The following is a 17,143-nucleotide window of genomic DNA, read 5'->3' as shown; positions in this document are numbered from 1 at the left end:
CTCCTGTTAATATGACTAGTGAATCAGACTGTAAACTGATTTGAGTTAGGTTCACTCAATTATATTATGGATAATGTTTAGGCTGTGATCTGATTATAATAAGGTTTAACTCCTGTTTTTATGACTAGCGAATCCGACTGTAGTCTGAATAATAAGGTTTAGCTCTCGTTTATTTATGACTAGTGAATCCGGCTGTAATCTGATTATAATAATTGGTTCAACTCATGTATAGTATTACTAATGAATCCGACTGAAAACTGATTATAATATAAGGTTCACTCCTGCATATTATGACTAGTGAATCAGACTTCAGGTTCAACTTCAGTATATTATGACTTGTTATTTTGGCTGTAATCTGATTCTTATAAGGTTCAACTAGTGTATATTATGGCTAGTGAATCCGCCTGTAATCTGATTAATTATGGTTTAACTCCAGTATATTATGGCTAGTGAATCCGGCTGTAATCTGATTATATAAGGTTCAACTCCAGTATATTATGGCTAGTGAATCCGGCTGTAATCTGATTATAATAAGGTTCAGCTATTGTATGCAAACTATAGGTGATAGGGTAGTAGTATCCTGTATAGATATAAGCATATGTAACTTATTCAATACATGTTCTTTCCCCCTCCCTTCTCCTTCCGATTCTTACTTGTTCATTGTAAAATATAATTTACATACAGAGTGTCCCACTAAACATGACTTATTTCAAAAATGACAGATAACGACATTTCCAAAATGTGTTCTGCCTTTTTCCGAATTAAAGGAGACATAAGTAATTTAGTTTAGCATTCAATTGATTACAGAGAAGAAAAACTGTATAAAAATCAAGATTTTTGTTATTTTTGTCTAAGAATTTTGACAGTATCAAATTTAGTTTTTCAAATTATGCAAACTTTTTTATGGAAACACTATGAGTAAGAAACTATCGAAGATTAATTGCGAAGTCGTTTCTTAGTTGTCATGTTTGATGAGAATTACCCTGCACATTACAAAATAAAAATAAACTATAAAGGAATTTTAATCATTAAACAACTGTAATTTAGTTTAAGTTTGTTCATTTTCTTACACAAACTACTTTCCTAAGAAGCTATAAAAAAAGAAAAAAACATTTTTAAATCTTAATATGCAAAGCAAACACATATGTCGTTCTTTCGTACCATTAATTCAGGACATAATGAACTTCTTCCTTGCGTTGAGATGAGAGTTACATGGCCGGGTTGAAATCAGATCTTATTTTAATTCAATGAGTTACATTTTAATCAAAAAGTGCGTTTTGTGCTTCCGAATTCGTTATAACTTCAAATAACCTCCCAGCCCGATTCACAATAACACCCTTTAAAACTTTTCTCAGGTAAAAGTTGTGGAAGATATTGTTTTTTTTCTACTACAATCCACTCTATGAATAAAGAGTCACTAGAAGATACGTCACTCCCTTCCTTGGAAAATAATGATAACAAGTATTTTCAATATGTTAATAGAAGATATTAAAGGGTTAACAACATATACTATATCACATTTTAGGGCATTCATTCATTCATTCATTTATTCATTATACACTTATCCCAGATCAAAGGAATATTGTTTTTTCTTCCAAATTCCTTTGAATAAACTGTTGAGTTTAAATTTTCTCTCGGTAGAGTCAGCAATTAGTTTGGCCACGGAGTCTTCTTCTATTGCACCATCTGAAAGAAAAAATATAAATATTTTTTTGTGTATTTGTCACCGAACAGAGTTTCTTTTGTTAGTCTAAAAGATAACTTTGAACAGAGCAAATCTTATTTGTAGGACTAAGATTGAAAATTGAATAAATTCAAGAATTTTAAATCCTCGATTTTGCCTTTTTAATGTGATTTTCATTTTAAATACTAGGAAAAAAATAAAAATATTATTATGATTTGATTTTTTATAGATAATATAAAAATTAATTAGTTTTGATTGGTTCAGACATAACTGACATGTTCCTCAAATATGTCCAGGGGCCAGATTTAATAAATATCGAGAAGTAGAAGTTTTTATGAGTTTAACAAGCAAACCATCTCTAAAATAGAAAGCTTGATTTCGTCTATTTAAGAAAAATCAAATAGTAAGCATAAAGGGAGGGTTCGCTAAAAATTAAAGGGGGTAAAGGTTTACGTCGAAAAATATTCGATGTTGATCTTTTCTAATCTTACTTATATCTGTTGCGTCTATAAGAAGAAAATTGTTAAAAACGACTCATACCGTGATGTACACAACCGGCAACTCAATTAATAAATAGGGAGATCGGTTGTGTAAATCTGAGGTAAGCTTTACCTCTTCGTTTCCTTTTCCTATGTTCCGTACAAATCCATAAGGTTGCAATATTCGACTCGGACCGTAAAAAATTCAAACAAATCATTCAGATATTACAACCTATAATCATCGATATTTGTTCTGTTGAATTTTCAACTCAACATTACTAAGACTTCGAAACTTCGCTTAAGCGACCGAGCCTTATTTGACTAAATAAAATAGAATAAAAAGTTTATGGTGTAAACTAAATATTGCTGACCCCTCCCCCCCCCCCAAGATACACCACAGTGCCCCCTCCTTCTCAAAGGCTAAAAACTATTGAACTACAGTCATAACCGGAAAACTCTGAAAGAAGAAGACGACTTTCAGACCCAAGTTATGACTTTAAATAGTCCAATAAGCATGGGACACAGAAATTGATAAGTATAAGCAGACCCATTTTACTTAATCAGTGATTTAAGTGTCTAGTAAAACTATTTGCTTTGTAGCAACACCAAATACACTCCAGTATTGCTGAACGTCGTCTTCCTATTACGTAGTTTTCTGGTTATTACTGTATAACTAAACGATTCTGTATAAGGATGAATTTAATTAACTGATTAAGAATCTGTATAATGAAGAAACATGATACAGAACTGAGTGGGAGTCAGACCAAGTTTCCCACAGAATAGTTCTAAAATTTGCGTCCATCCATTTTTTTACAGGGTGAAACATGAATGATGAGACTGTGAATGCACAGGTTTGAATTTATCTTACTGTTACATGTTTCGTTGGTCAGATTTATTGTCACAATAATGTTTTACCAAATGTAAAATGATATGTAGGTTATACAAACGACCAACTAGACCTTCGAACTTCCAATTCGTCAATAAAAACTCATCTTCAAAGGGCTCAAAAAATTCTGAAGGATCGGGAAAGCCGTTTTGACGTTCATTTTATACTAACAAACAAACAGACAGATTGTGGTTTCTCTGAAAACCTTTATCTTCTCTGGTTTGGAAGAGAACTTGATGATTCTGTAAACCTTTTTCTTCTCTGGTTTAGAAGATAAATTGAAGGTTCTGTAAACCTTCATCTTCTCTGGTTTAGAAGAGAACTTGAAGGTTCTGTAAACCTTCATCTTCTCTGGTTTATAAGAGAACTTGAACGTTCTTAAAACCTTCATCTTCTCTGGTTTAGAAGAGAACTTGAAGGTTCTGTAAACCTTCATCTACTCTGGTTTAGAATAGAACTTGAAGGTTCTGTAAACCTTCATCTAATCTGGTTTAGAAGAGAACTTGAAGGTTCTGTAAACCTTCATCTTCTCTGGTTTAGAAGAAAACTTGAAGGTTCTGTAAACCTTTATTTTCTCTGGTTTGGAAGTGAACTTGAAGGTTCTGTAAACCTTCATCTACTCTGGTTTAGAAGAGAACTTGAAGGTTCTGTAAACCTTTATACTCTCTGGTTTGGAAGTGAACTTGAAGGTTCTGTAAACCTTCATCTACTCTGGTTTAGAAGAGAACTTGAAGGTTATGAGTTTGCTCTTAAATACACTACAAACTCTAGTTTACGTGGGAATTAACCTAAATGTATGTTTTAACATAATTCAAGGATATTTAGATATAATTAAAGATAATAAATTTTAACTGGGCTTCCTGGGTTAACAAAAAAGAAGGAGACTTTAATAACGACCTCAAAATATTAGAAAATTAACATTTAATTTAGTCTTTTGCGACAGATGAACTGAACATTCTCCTCAAAACTAAAATTGTCTAATCCTAATATTTTTGCAACCTGATTCTGTGATCCCTGTGCAGTTCAACTTTGACTATCTGATTAAGCGGAATTCACGTCATTAGAACACAAAAGATATTGAGATTTAAAAGTGAGTTTGATAAGATCCTCTATTCTTTACAGCTCATAAATGATGTTTTAAAGACACAAGATAAGTAAAAAGTTTTAATGGGAATGAATAAAATTAATTTTATTTATTTTTGTCCTATTTTTTAGTAACCCTGTAGTACCAGGTAATTTTCTTAAACAGCCTGTGAATTTGCAGTGCACAGCGATTGTTGTTCATTACCATAATTCAAATTTAGATAAACAATCTGTAATTATATGAAAGAACTAATTAGCTGCATTCTTCTCAAAAATATCTATTTTTTAATCTTTAAGCCAAGTCCTTGCTGTAGCAGTTTAAACAAGGACATTCATCGTCGCATGATCATATAAAATCATCATTTATAGTATTTTTCGGAATTTTGAATTTTCAAATCAAGCGCAATTTAAAATATACGGAGAGTCCCAATAAACATGGGAATTGTGAAAAGACTTAAAATTAGTCTATTTTCTCTGATAGCCGATGAAAGATGACTTGAAGTGTTTCGCAAAGCAAATTAAATTCTCGACAAAACTGCGTTAGTTTTGAAGGTTCAAAAAGTCAGACCAAATTTTAAAAATCCCAAGACTTGTAGTTTTAATATTAACTATTTTGGCTAAACCTGTGTTCACGAAAAGATCAAAGACGATGTTAAAGTTTTCTCTTAAATTCCATATTTATTTGGACACCATTTATATAAAGTTTAACAATTACATGTAGCCGTTCTTTAACCGTCAAACACTTCTTGGTCATTTAACAGTTCTTAATTTGGTTTATGCAGTCCAAATAATGAAATATAGATTTAATAAATATGTCTTTGCAAAGTAACTGTAAAATGTAAAATTGATTTATAAATTAAGGATTTAAAAATATATTAAAGGGGGTTTACAGGATAGATCTAGGGCCTGGGGGGGGGGGGGGGAAGCAAAATGAATTATTTACCTCTTTTTGCGTGCATACTTGTGGAGCGCTGAACCTGGTCCGACCTTCCTTCCTTTCTTCCCTCTCTCTCTCCCCACCCCGTCCTGTCTCCTCTCCAATCCTTCTCATCCTCATCCTGAAGGTTCTCAACAGATTGTATACGCCGTCCACTTAAAAATTTGATCTCCGCCGTTTCTGGCGGAGGTTTTAGTTTGGCTGCCACCGGAGGAGGGGGCGGAGCATCCCGATTCTTCCTTGGTCTGTCTCCGCTAGGAGTCTTTTCTATATCCGGAGTTTTAGGAGAGGATTTGGACGGAACAGGAGCTTTTGCCTTTTTAGCTCCGGAGGCGGTTTTAGAGGGCGGAGTCGGCGGAGTGAAGGATGGTGGTTTTTCATTCCAACCGGATATCCTTCCCTCCGAGATGAGTTTCTTTAACATGATCAAATCATCATCTCCGTCCTTGTCGGGGACCAGGAGATCTTTTAGCTCTTCTTTCACAGAATCCATTCCAGACTTTCTCCCGGGTTTCGGTTTGTTTTCTGTCGGGACGGATGTCTTTTCATCTCCCTTAACTTCGATTCGTTGCACGAAGGTTTTTGGAGAATCGGCAGCTGCTCCCTCCGGAGGAATTCGCTCCTCTCGTGGGGACGATTTTCTTCCCTGGTCCGGAGGAGATTTTCCTCCAATTGCCGGAGGATATTTTTCTCCAAGAGTCGGAGGAGATTTTCTTTTCTGGGATGGAGATGATTTACTCTTTGTTTTAGGAGGAGAGGAGTTCATCTCTCTAGTTGATAGGACTTTAGAGACTTTGTTTTCAGATTTAGTCTCCTCCGATACGGAGGCATCAACATCTCTCCCTGGAGAGCTACGATGTCTCTCTCTCGGAGGCGTACTAAACTCCTCCGTCGAAGTAATTTTTCTTCTTGTTTTGGGTAAGAACTCCTCCCTGGATCTGTATTCAACTTCATTTAGTGAGGGAAGGTTTGTGGTTGACTGAGACATTCTTCTCCTGGTAGCACTATCTTTTGATTTTGTGGATTTAGACTTTTTGTCGCTGATCATGTGATAGTCGAAACTTGCGACTGAACTTTCGACCGACCAATTAGACGTGTGACTGTTCACAGTCCCACTTTTAAACGATTTCTGTGTCGAGTGCTGTGTATAGGAATGAGTGTGATCAAGGTTGGATCCGGAGAACATGGAATCCACGTCGGAGAATGGACTGATGGATTCCGTATCCTTCACCGGAGGAAGGTTTCTATGAAAATCTTCAATAAGTTTATCCATTGAGGACTTTCTTTGAATATTCGAACCCTCTTGGGATGGTTTTATCTTTCCCTTCCTCTCCATTGAGACCTGTCTACCGTCCTCAAACTGTCTGAGCAAGTTACTGCTCTCCTTGGGAGTATAATTTCGAATAGTTTTCTTATTAAGAATTATTGAAGGATTGGAGGGAAGATGAACCGCAGTGTTGTTTAGGGTTTTAGGAGTTGTAATACTTTCCGTCCGACGCTTCATCTCCGGGGTACCGTTAATGCTGTCGTGGGATAGAGAGGATTTACCAGATGATCGGTTGCTTTTACTGCTCCCTATACTTCTCCCACCCGAGAGACTTGAATCCTTGTCAAAACTACCCTCGGACATGTTGTGAACAAGAGTATCTGTATCCGATAGTTCCTCTCCCTTCCCTCTTCTGGTACTGTGCTCAGCAGGGGACTTGGATGAGGGTCTCGTGTCTGGGAAATACATGTTTGGGTTCTTCTGGAACTTATCCTTCAAGATCATTCCAAAGGATGATCTGTTTTTATCCTCCCTGGAGAGATGTAGCTCCTCTCCTAACCCACTATCCTTCATAGTTCCTACTGGAGGCAAGCTCTGTAGATTCTTTTCCTTCATATACCATTGCTTATCATTTTTGTCATTCTTACTCCGGGACTCAGTTCCTCCCTCCCTGAACACGTATCCAGGATTAAACCATCCTGCTCCGTTCTGAAACATACTGAACGGACGGAACTTCTTCTCCCGAGCATCTGTTGACTGGGATCGAAACTGCTTCTGTCTCTTCTTAAAGTCCTCATGCTGTAAACTGGAGAAGGACGGTTCTTTATAACTCTTCTGTCTCTTCACCTTGTTAATCTTCTCCGCATCCCTCTGTAGTGCGATTAGATCGTTAGTACTGAGAGGAAAGGCAGATTGCATCCCTGATCTTTGCATCTCGGGCAAAAATCTTCTAAAATCGTCCGGACCTAGGGGCAGAGTGGTTCGGGATGGAACATCAAAGTGTAGATGCCCCAGTAGCTCTGGATGGATTGGTATTTCTCCGGCTACTAGAGGATGGGACGGAGGAAACCCTCTCCGGAGTAGAAGATCTCTCTGTATATCTATATTCAGTTGATGTTGGAGAAGAACCTGTTCATCTATAAAGGGAAGGTCGGGACGAGCTACAGGGTTCCTCAGTATTTGTCCCTGAACAGTAAATTCAATTAACTTAGAACATAATATTGGATTAGACAAATCTCTGAACATGAACTTTAAACAAAGCTTAAATCTGAACAAGAACCTGAATATTAACTTGAAAATGACATGAGCATGGAGCTAAACCTGAACCTGAACCTGAGCCAGAACCTGAATCTGAACCTAAACCTACACCAGAATGAGAATCTAGACCAAACCAAACCCCAGAATCAGAACCTTATGTTTAACCAAACCCGGGAACAGACCTAAACCTGAACGTAGACATAAGCCTAATTCAAACCCAGAACCTGAACCTGAACCTTAACCTAAACTTGAATCTGATTCTAAACCCAGAGTCTAAATCTGAACAAACCTGAACCAGGGAGAGAATCAGGATCTAAACCAGAATCAGAACCTAATTTCTAATCTAAACATAAACCTGGACATAAACCGGAAACTGAATCTTAATCTAAATTTAGAATTTAAACCTGAACCATGGAAATAGAATCAGGATCTAAAACAGAACCAAAACCCAGAATCAGCACCTAATTTTCTTAAACTAAACCAGGATTAGAACCTAATTTCTAACCTAAACAGGCTGAGTCTGGACGTAGACTTAAATCCGAACCTAAATATAAATCCTGAATCTGATTCTGAACCCAGAGTCTAAACCTGTAACCAGAAAAAGAATCAGGATCTAAACCAGAACCTAAACCAGAACCCGAAAATTTAATCTAAACTTTACGTTTTACCCTCCTTAATGAACCTTAATTTCAACCTATATATCAAACATGAATATGAACATGAACATGAACATGAACATGAACATGAACATGAACATGAACATGAACATGAACAATAAGACCCTACCTGGTTCCTGAATTGAGGCGGAAGATCATCCCAAGGGGGGCCAGCCACAGATCGGCGATTCCGCCGAAAATCATCATTCATCCTCAAGTCCACCATGCTTCTTTGCCTCACGGGCGGTATTCCATTCGGAAACCTAGTATAGATAGATTTATATAATGATAGATTAATAGATAGATACAGGGTGAGTAAAAAAAGTGTGATTTGCGGCGCCTGGTGCAAAAATGTACCTTTTTTGTCCAATATATTCAATATTTTTAAACATTTGTAATTTTTTTGGTACTCTAATGCCCCCCCCCAAAAAAAAAAAATATCTGCGAACCTTTTTTCTCTCAAAATCAAAAGTTCAGAAAAACAAAAATGTGTAAATAAATTATTTCTAAGGTTTCGATTGAACAGCGTATATTTAATACTTTAGAATATACTAAAAAGAAAGGAACTAGAGAATTTAGATAACTTTTCTTTGAAAATTAGACCAGAACTAAAAATTGCGAATTTTCTTATTATAATTTTGCGAATTTTCTGTGATTCAGTGATTCTTTTTAAAATTTTAGATTTCGGTAGAAATAATTTATATAAACATTTTTGCTTTATGTGCTTATGTTTAACCATACTGTTATAAAGCTTGACATATATCAAAATTAAAATCGAAATTAGTCTTCATAACTTGATACAGTCGATCGCCTACTACCGTATGTAAATACAAAATTTATCTTTTGAACAAAATTGTCAAATGATGAAACAGGTTTTTGATGAAAAATAGATTTGTGAGTCTAAGCGAAGAAGGTTAAGTAAGAAATTGAATCTTTGCCACAAACTCAAATTTTTGCAACCTGATGGTCTAAACCTTTGAAATTTAGTCTAAAAGAATTTATAATTTAAAAATATCTAAAGTATACGACATTGGGTTGCAAAGATATAGGAATTAGGGAATCAGCGTTTAGGCAAAGACTCAATTTCTCTACCTCTGTCCCCTCCCCATTCGAGGCTTATTTTTAGTAAATAATATTGTTTTCGACATTATCTACACTTGACAAAGAACTGGGCACTTTCACTGTTCAGATATGACTGTCTCCTAATTAACCTATGTTACTGTATATGCCCTAGTTTCATATCTGTTTAAGCTAATTAGATGGAAAACATTCGATTTATGGAGTATGTATAACTAAGTCTACACAAAGAGATGTTTATTCTATGTTTGATCAATTCATGCAAATATTTGTCTAATTACAGTGAGAACCCGAAAGCTCTAGAATAGGAAGACCACTATAATTAGATTCAAGTTCTGACAATGATTAAGTGATTCGATTGGTTACTAATAACACTTTTTTCTTTGTAACAACATTGAATACACTTACTTATTGATTTAATGTCGTCTTCATTTTACACATTTTTCTGGTTCTTACAGTATTTACTCTAATTATTTTCAAATATTGCACTATGACAGACCAAATAATCAACGTTTGAAATATAAAAGTGCTTCACCAAAAGCCTGCAAAGATAATGAAATAGAAGATTAGAGTTTGGGACAAGTGTTCCTTTGAGGTTTAACTTTTCATACAAAAATCTCTATACGATATCTTATTGGTTTAACTTCTCCTAGACCCAACTAATATAAAATGTATACGCCCACAAAATATTTGAATAACTTCATGAAAGATTGACCCAACACGGAAGGAGAAATGTACAATTCCGAACATTACTTACATTATGTTGTAGGTCGTCATTTAAGCATCATCCTTTTTGGGTAACTCTGTGTACTTTGTAACTTTTTTAATTGTAAGAAGCAGGTTTTTTATTTATTGTCATAATTATGAATTAGATCTTTTCAACATGTTTTGCACTCTGAGCACGTAAGCTATTATAAAGAGAAACAAAAGTTCAATTTTGAAATATCCTTCCGTATTATATTGTCGTATGACATCTCATATTATAGAATAGTAAAACTAAGAATCTTTCAAAAATATAATCTAATAAGGATCTTCCAATATTTAGTTTTACACACTAATACTGTTACTTGGAATTTTTTTGCGTCAAATATATTTTTTTTTATAAGTTAGTTAGGTACGTAAAGAAAATGTAGAATGGAAAACGAAAATACTAAATACTATTCACCACTTCTGTTTACCAAACCTACGGATTCTTGGGAACAAATCATGTTCTGCTTAGATTTAAAATAGACAAAGAATTTTTCGGAACCAAATCCGCGAGAGAAAAAAAATGTGAAACTTTAGCAGTGGGATGAAAGATGAAGGAGTCTAGAGAGTCGAGGGGAGGGGGTTTAATAGGCGTCATTTTTTATCTTTCTATCCATCAAATTTCTAAAGGGTGGGGCTCTATGTACGTGAGGGCTGCAGGCCAGGGTATAGGTGAGGTAACTACGAAAGAATTTATAAAAGAAAAAATATTCAAAAATAAAACATCTATCAAAAAGCAGTTAAAAACATAAATATACATATATATATGTTTCGTCTATGATAAACTATTTGGCTAAATTCTTTGCAATTTTTCAATGAAACTTTTAATTTCGTGAAAAAATGTTTAAATGATCGATATAAAATTTTTCATTTTATACTTTTTAAAATTAAAAATAACCTATTATAATTACCTAGGGAGCATTTTCTCCAAGGTGGCCTGAGCCTCTTCAGGGGAGGGTGGGCCAAACTCTCTACGCCCCCTTCCTTCCCCCATCCTCTCTCCTCCTTCCCGACTCCTTTTCCCAGACCTGTCAACCTCGGAAGGTCGGGAAGGAGATCGTCCTCTGGATCTTGACCTCCGAGAGGAGGAATCCCTAGGACTACGTCTGCTCTCCGGCGTCCTAGGATCAAGATTTCGTCCTCGAGATTGGGACCGAGTTCGAGATTCATTATCGTCCCATCTCCGACCTCGGGATCTTGATCTTCTCTCCGGAAAACCTCGTCCCATTTCTATTGGACCCATGGATTTGGATCGACGGAAATCAGGTTTATCTTCTCTCCTCGACTCCGTTCTCTGAGCTTTCTCTGGTCTCTGAGCATCACTTCTCTGTCGACCCTGCCGGAGATTTCTCCGACCCTCCTCACTGTTGTGCATAATCTCGTAAGGGTTGCTCTGTAAACTTGCTACCGGAGAAATAACTGGTCCCTGGACGGAAGAATTGGATCTTGCTTTCCTCCTTTTTCCGTCCTGTTCTCCGGCCTTACTGGGGAACTTAGATAACTTCCCTTTCTTATCCTGAACCTTCATCTTTAGTTCCTGCATCATGGCAGCCTCTTTTCCGCTTAGATTTTTATCCTCATCCTTCACAAGGAACTTCCCTCTGCCCCTTGAATCCCTCCCTTGGGAATTAAATTCACCCTCATTTCTCCTCCGAGAGTTAAGTCTGCTCTCCTCCGAACCATTCTTTAAATGGATTCTATGTTTCTCCGGTTTAGGCGGAGGACTGATAGAGTCTCTGCTAGAGTTATGAACCTCTGCTCTGACACGTTCGCTTCTGCTCGTGCTTCGATCCTTGGAGTTGTAGAGGACAACCTCCTCATGCTGCTGCAGGAAGGCTTTTTTAGCATGAAGTGAAGCTCCGGACCTAGGATTATCATTATCCATGGTTTGACTTCTGGTCATCCTTTCTTTCTCCTGTCCAGGTTTCTTTTTCCTATCAACCGGTGGCGGATGTGTTCTAGTGTTTGGGGGGCTGGGAAGAGGATCAAAAAAGCGTCTTTTCTCACTTTTAAACTGTTTATCATCATTGTAAATTTCTTCTGTTAGTTCACTGAAAATATCATCGATTTGTTCATTGATTGAAAGTCGACTTCCGCGGAAATCGATGCGACTTCCGCGGATTTCTGGTCGAATTTTTTCCTCCTTTTCCTCCACGTCCGAGACACTCCGGAGGTCAGGTCTGGACCTCCTCCGACTGGCTGCCTCCGATTCAGCAGAGGACAAGAGGCCATCGTCGAATTCTCCGATAACCCGGTCCAGAACATCGAGGCTGTATTTTACATCATCACTGAAAAACAAAACAAAAGTATTGGTAGATTAAGAGGTTTTAATTGAATTGGCAGATTGAGACTTGAGAGGTTTTAATGGAATTGGAAGATTGAGAGGTTTCAATATAATTAGTAGATTGAGAGGTTTTAATGGAATTGGTAGATTGAGAGGATTGAATGGAAATGTCATTTTTATCGGAATTGATAGATTTACAAGAATTGGTAGACTTAAAGAATTGGCAGATTTAAGAGAATTTGTAGACTTAAAAGAATTGGTAGATTTTAAGCAATTGGTAGATTTAGAGGAGACATGGAGGTTTAAAAAATGTTGAAACTTGATATAAAATCCTTACAACCTTGATTATAATTCCTTAAACCCTAGAAAAATGTCGTAATTTTTCACATTAATAAATAATCTCCTACTAGTGCCTGGACCTGGAGAAGACCATGGGACGGATTAGATGATATCTCATCCTATATATCTACAGACTACAAGCTAAGATGTATTTGAGAAAATTAAAATCATCCAATTGGAGAACAGGGATTTATAAAAAAATGAAACGTGAAGATGAACTTAACAATTACTGCACCTCAAAATCTGATTTTCTAATCCTCATGTCATAAACCTGTCATATTCCAAGCCGATCATAAACCTGTCATATTCCAAGCCGATCATAAGCCTGTCATATTCCAAGCCGATCATAAACCTGTCATATTCCAAGCAGACCATAAATCTGTCATATTCCAAGCCGACCATAAATCTGTCATATTCCAAGCCGACCATAAATCTGTCATATTCCAAGCCGATCATAAACCTGTCATATTCCAAGCCGACCATAAACCTGTCATATTCCAAGCCGATGGGGTATCTTTAGCCCCCCCAATGCAACCTAAGATAGGGGATACCTTGAACCCTCAACCCCCTTCCCCACGCACCCAGCGTGTCCATATCTGTAATGGGGTGTTTAAGACTATATATTGCATATTATCAGCAAGGATGATATTGAGTACAGTGAGAGGGTTGAGTGGCATGAAAGGACAAGTTAGTCACACCTAAACGAGGGGAGGGAGGCCAAACACAACAATTTCGCGTTTGAGCCACAATTCCCGATTTTTCTCGTCCGATTTAAAATAGTTTTTTTTACATGAACCTTATGCACCCATACACAAAATAATAAAATATGTAGAATTAGATTGTTAACTTTTTAATTATATAGCAAACCCTATATATATAGGATATATATAGGATGAGGATTTCCAGGTGGTTCGGACGAGAAAATGAGGAGATTGTAGCTTGGAAGAGAAATTGTTGCGGCTGGCCTTCCTCCCCTCGACTAAACTAAACCTTGTAAGTTGTAACCATGTAACACGTTTCAATGGACTTTAGTTTAAACATTGTTGATGCATGGTAGTGAATTTATTTATTTATTCGATACAGAATATATATTGCAGTTGTGTACATTCAACAATAAGCAAATAATTTTAGACCTAAAACTATTCTTAAAGCTAGCATTGAGAATAATTTCGTTTTATTTGCAGCATGAGTGTGCAGAATGGCTCCCTGGATCAGACTAAGGAAAATAACATATTTATCTCACAATAATGTTATATATGACAGAAATTTCTATTTAATGTTAATTACGAAATAATAGCTTTTGAACAGTTTGAATGGGTCTTATTATTTTTAATGAAGATATACCCTGAAATCTAGCCTAGCGAATGCACAGGTGATATACCTGCGTGTTCTTAGTTTTTCAGCTTTTTTATTCCAAACAATGAGGCATGTGCAAGATCCAATGATAAATCATTTCAGTTGAAATAATTAATTGCAACCTATCCCACCATTCTTTCTTTTATCCTCTATCCCTCTCCTTCTACGGACCTCCAGTACCCAACTGCTTTACCCCTCAAAAGATTAAATACCCCCCCTCCCTCTATTCCCCCAAGATGCCCCTGAAATCAACCTACAGATTTGAGTCTACACTCTATATAAGGATATGCTGGCTGCTGGGTGTAAAAGTGCGATTAAAATGATGAATTAGTGTTTTCAAGAATTCCTTGACTGTGCACATCTTTAATTTCAGCCAATACTTAAATTCAATGTTAAACTCAAGTCTCATTATCTCTCATTCTTCCCTCCTCTATCCACTCTATCCTTCTTCATCCTTCCTTCCTTCAGCTCTACCTAACTCCTACCTCCTTTCCTTCCTACCTCATTTCTTTCTCCTTCCTACCTCCTTCCTAACTCCTACCAACCTCCTTCCTATACCTTCATATATTTGATTTAAAAAACAAAATATTTAATATAGATTTCTCCGAATGTGTGGTGTGTGTGTTGAGAGAGAGAAGCTAGATATAGTTGAACCATATGGTTCATTATCCCACCTACCATCCATCTTATCTATACCTAGATCTAGTATACAAAATCCTGTATCCATCCTATCCAAATCCTTAAATACAAGACTCATCCATCTGGCTATATATATTAAACAGGACTCCACCACCCACCTACACATATATATATTAAACAGGACTCCACCACCCACCTACACATATATATATTAAACAGGACTCCACCACCCACCTACACATATATATATTAAACAGAACTCCACCACCCACCTACACATATATATATTAAACAGGACTCCACCACCCACCAACACATAACTTCTCAAAACAGAGTATACTCATGAAAGAAACTGAACACTTGACAAAAATTTTCATTTTCTAACCCCTCTTTGCAACCTGCAGATACCTTAGACATTTGAATTTTCAAACTATGAATTCTGTAAGAATTCTGTAAGTTTAAAATATCAAAGGTTCACAACATGAGGTTACAAAGATATATATTTGGATAAAAAAATTAGAGTCTGTGTCGAATGTTCAAATCCTTTAGAATCTTTAATTTAAATACGCAATTTTTTTTGGAACTACCCGTTCTTATATAAATTTCCTAAAGCCAACCAAACGGCTGGACCGAATGGGCTGAATTTTTTTGAGGGAACCCTTATCCCGGGGGTAACATAGGATTCAACATTTTAAATTAAAATTTCTTTTGAATTTTTTTTTTTCAATTTAAAAAAAAAATTCATTCCACGGGCAACGCCGGGCACTTCAACTTTTAGTTCATATTACATAATGTTCATTGACTAATTCATTAATCCCTATAAGCCCACTAAAGCTGACTTCATCTCTAGTGATTTGAACGAAGCATGTGAGACAGCTGACGCCGATATACGCAGAGCTGATCTGGTCAATTCTGACGCATCTGGAACCCAGGATAGAGAAATCTGTCATGGAAATAATTATTTTCTCTATTTAGAATTTAATCTGTGTATAGTGTCCAGACGCTTGACTAATTATTACATAAGATGCATATTGCATAATCTATAGTTTAAATTTAAGAGAGAGAGAGAGAGAGAGAGAGAGAGAGAGACCCTGTCAGGAAGGTATTTTAATAATTATCAATTATATTTGCTTATCAAATCTCAAATTGATTAAATCATATTACTCTATCTCTATAGCGGCCATATTTTTGCCTCTCCCGACCGACATATTGGTGTCCTAAAGAATTTTAAGGAATATATAGACTAAAAACTATTTAAATTTGGTCTTTAGTTTTTTTTGAAGAACCTTTTTACTCTAATTATTAAATTCATCAAGGATCGAGGATTTTAGGATTAAAAACTATAAACTCAAGGTTTCTAAAAAGCTATCTTGAGCTTGAAACGTGCCGAAATTATATCTCGTTCCTCCCACTCCTATTAAAAATAGTCCTTTACGGGCTATACCTCTGCAAATTCTTTCTCCCACGTCTGCAAATCAAGATTTGCAAATTTCAGGGTTAAAAAGAGTTTGAATGGAACTTCAAGGGACTATATAGACGTTATTTCAAGTGTATATCCATCTAAACAGGGGCTGCATACCTGATTAACAACGGTATCCTTGAAACCTTTCCTTGTTCAATAATATGGAAGATTTTGCCATATTTCAGCTTGAAAAGTGCCAAAAAAAAGCGCAAACCACTTTTGTGGAGAAACTACAATTTAAAAAAATCTGACTATAAAGAGAAAAGAAAGGATAACTAATTCAAACTTGATGAGATAACGCTTTCAAAGGTACCGGTGTGCTGTGAATCCGATATGCTACTCTATAAATGGAGGGGTACTTGAAATCAAGTCTGTATGTCCTTATGATAATAAGTTCAAGTAAGAATACCGGGTGTGAAAAGTAGTTTCTCTCCGTCAAGCTAAATGTAAAATGTGGTTTGAGAATGTTCTAAAATATTCTTGCATTCTGCCCTTAAATGGTTAAGTTTCTAAATTCCACCTTCGTTTTCTTCAAGTTTCAACTAAATTTTCCTCTTTTATGTTTGGCGGAGGCGGGCCTCGCGACAAGTTATGCACAGGAAAAAAATTCATGTTTTCTTCTCAATATTTGAACCATGAGAAGTGACTAGAGTTAATGATTTGAATTGAATTCAGATTTGATTCAGTATCTTTAGATAGCAGGAGACTGGGAGTTACGCCCCCTCAGATTACAAATCAGGGGTGCTTTCAGAATCAGGGGAAGGTGAGTGGGGGGGGGGGTTGTGCGATGATGATTCATAAGATCTTTATGACTGTTGTCTCAAAAGATTAAATACCCCCCCTCCCTCTATTCCCCCAAGATGCCCCTGAAATCAACCTACAGATTTGAGTCTACACTCTATATAAGGATATGCTGGCTGCTGGGTGTAAAAGTGCGATTAAAATGATGAATTAGTGTTTTCAAGAATTCCTTGACTGTGCACATAGAGG

At 36.3% G+C, this 17,143-nt stretch overlaps 1 protein-coding gene across 2 annotated transcripts in view; it reads right to left on the bottom strand.

Annotated features, from left to right (window-relative positions):
• Positions 1–1,462: 1,462 nt before the first annotated feature.
• LOC111694889 (uncharacterized) overlaps positions 1,463–17,143 on the bottom strand; it is a 47,980-nt gene continuing 32,299 nt past the window's right edge. For both annotated transcript variants that reach the window (XM_023463941.1, XM_023463942.1), the window contains exons 2-5: positions 10,985–12,361; positions 8,380–8,512; positions 5,076–7,521; positions 1,463–1,686 (exon numbers count right to left, since the gene is read on the bottom strand). In XM_023463941.1, the coding sequence (XP_023319709.1) occupies positions 1,562–1,686; positions 5,076–7,521; positions 8,380–8,512; positions 10,985–12,361 (4,081 nt within the window). In that variant the 3' untranslated portion in view covers positions 1,463–1,561. The remainder of the gene's footprint in view (positions 1,687–5,075; positions 7,522–8,379; positions 8,513–10,984; positions 12,362–17,143) is intronic.

The sequence above is a fragment of the Eurytemora carolleeae genome, unplaced genomic scaffold (genome assembly GCF_000591075.1).
Source record: "Eurytemora carolleeae unplaced genomic scaffold, Eaff_2.0 scaffold91, whole genome shotgun sequence".
NCBI classification, from domain to species: Eukaryota; Metazoa; Arthropoda; class Copepoda; order Calanoida; family Temoridae; genus Eurytemora; species Eurytemora carolleeae.
The sequence above is the reverse complement of the archived record's forward strand: the minus strand, read 5'-3'. Positions and strand labels throughout refer to the sequence as shown.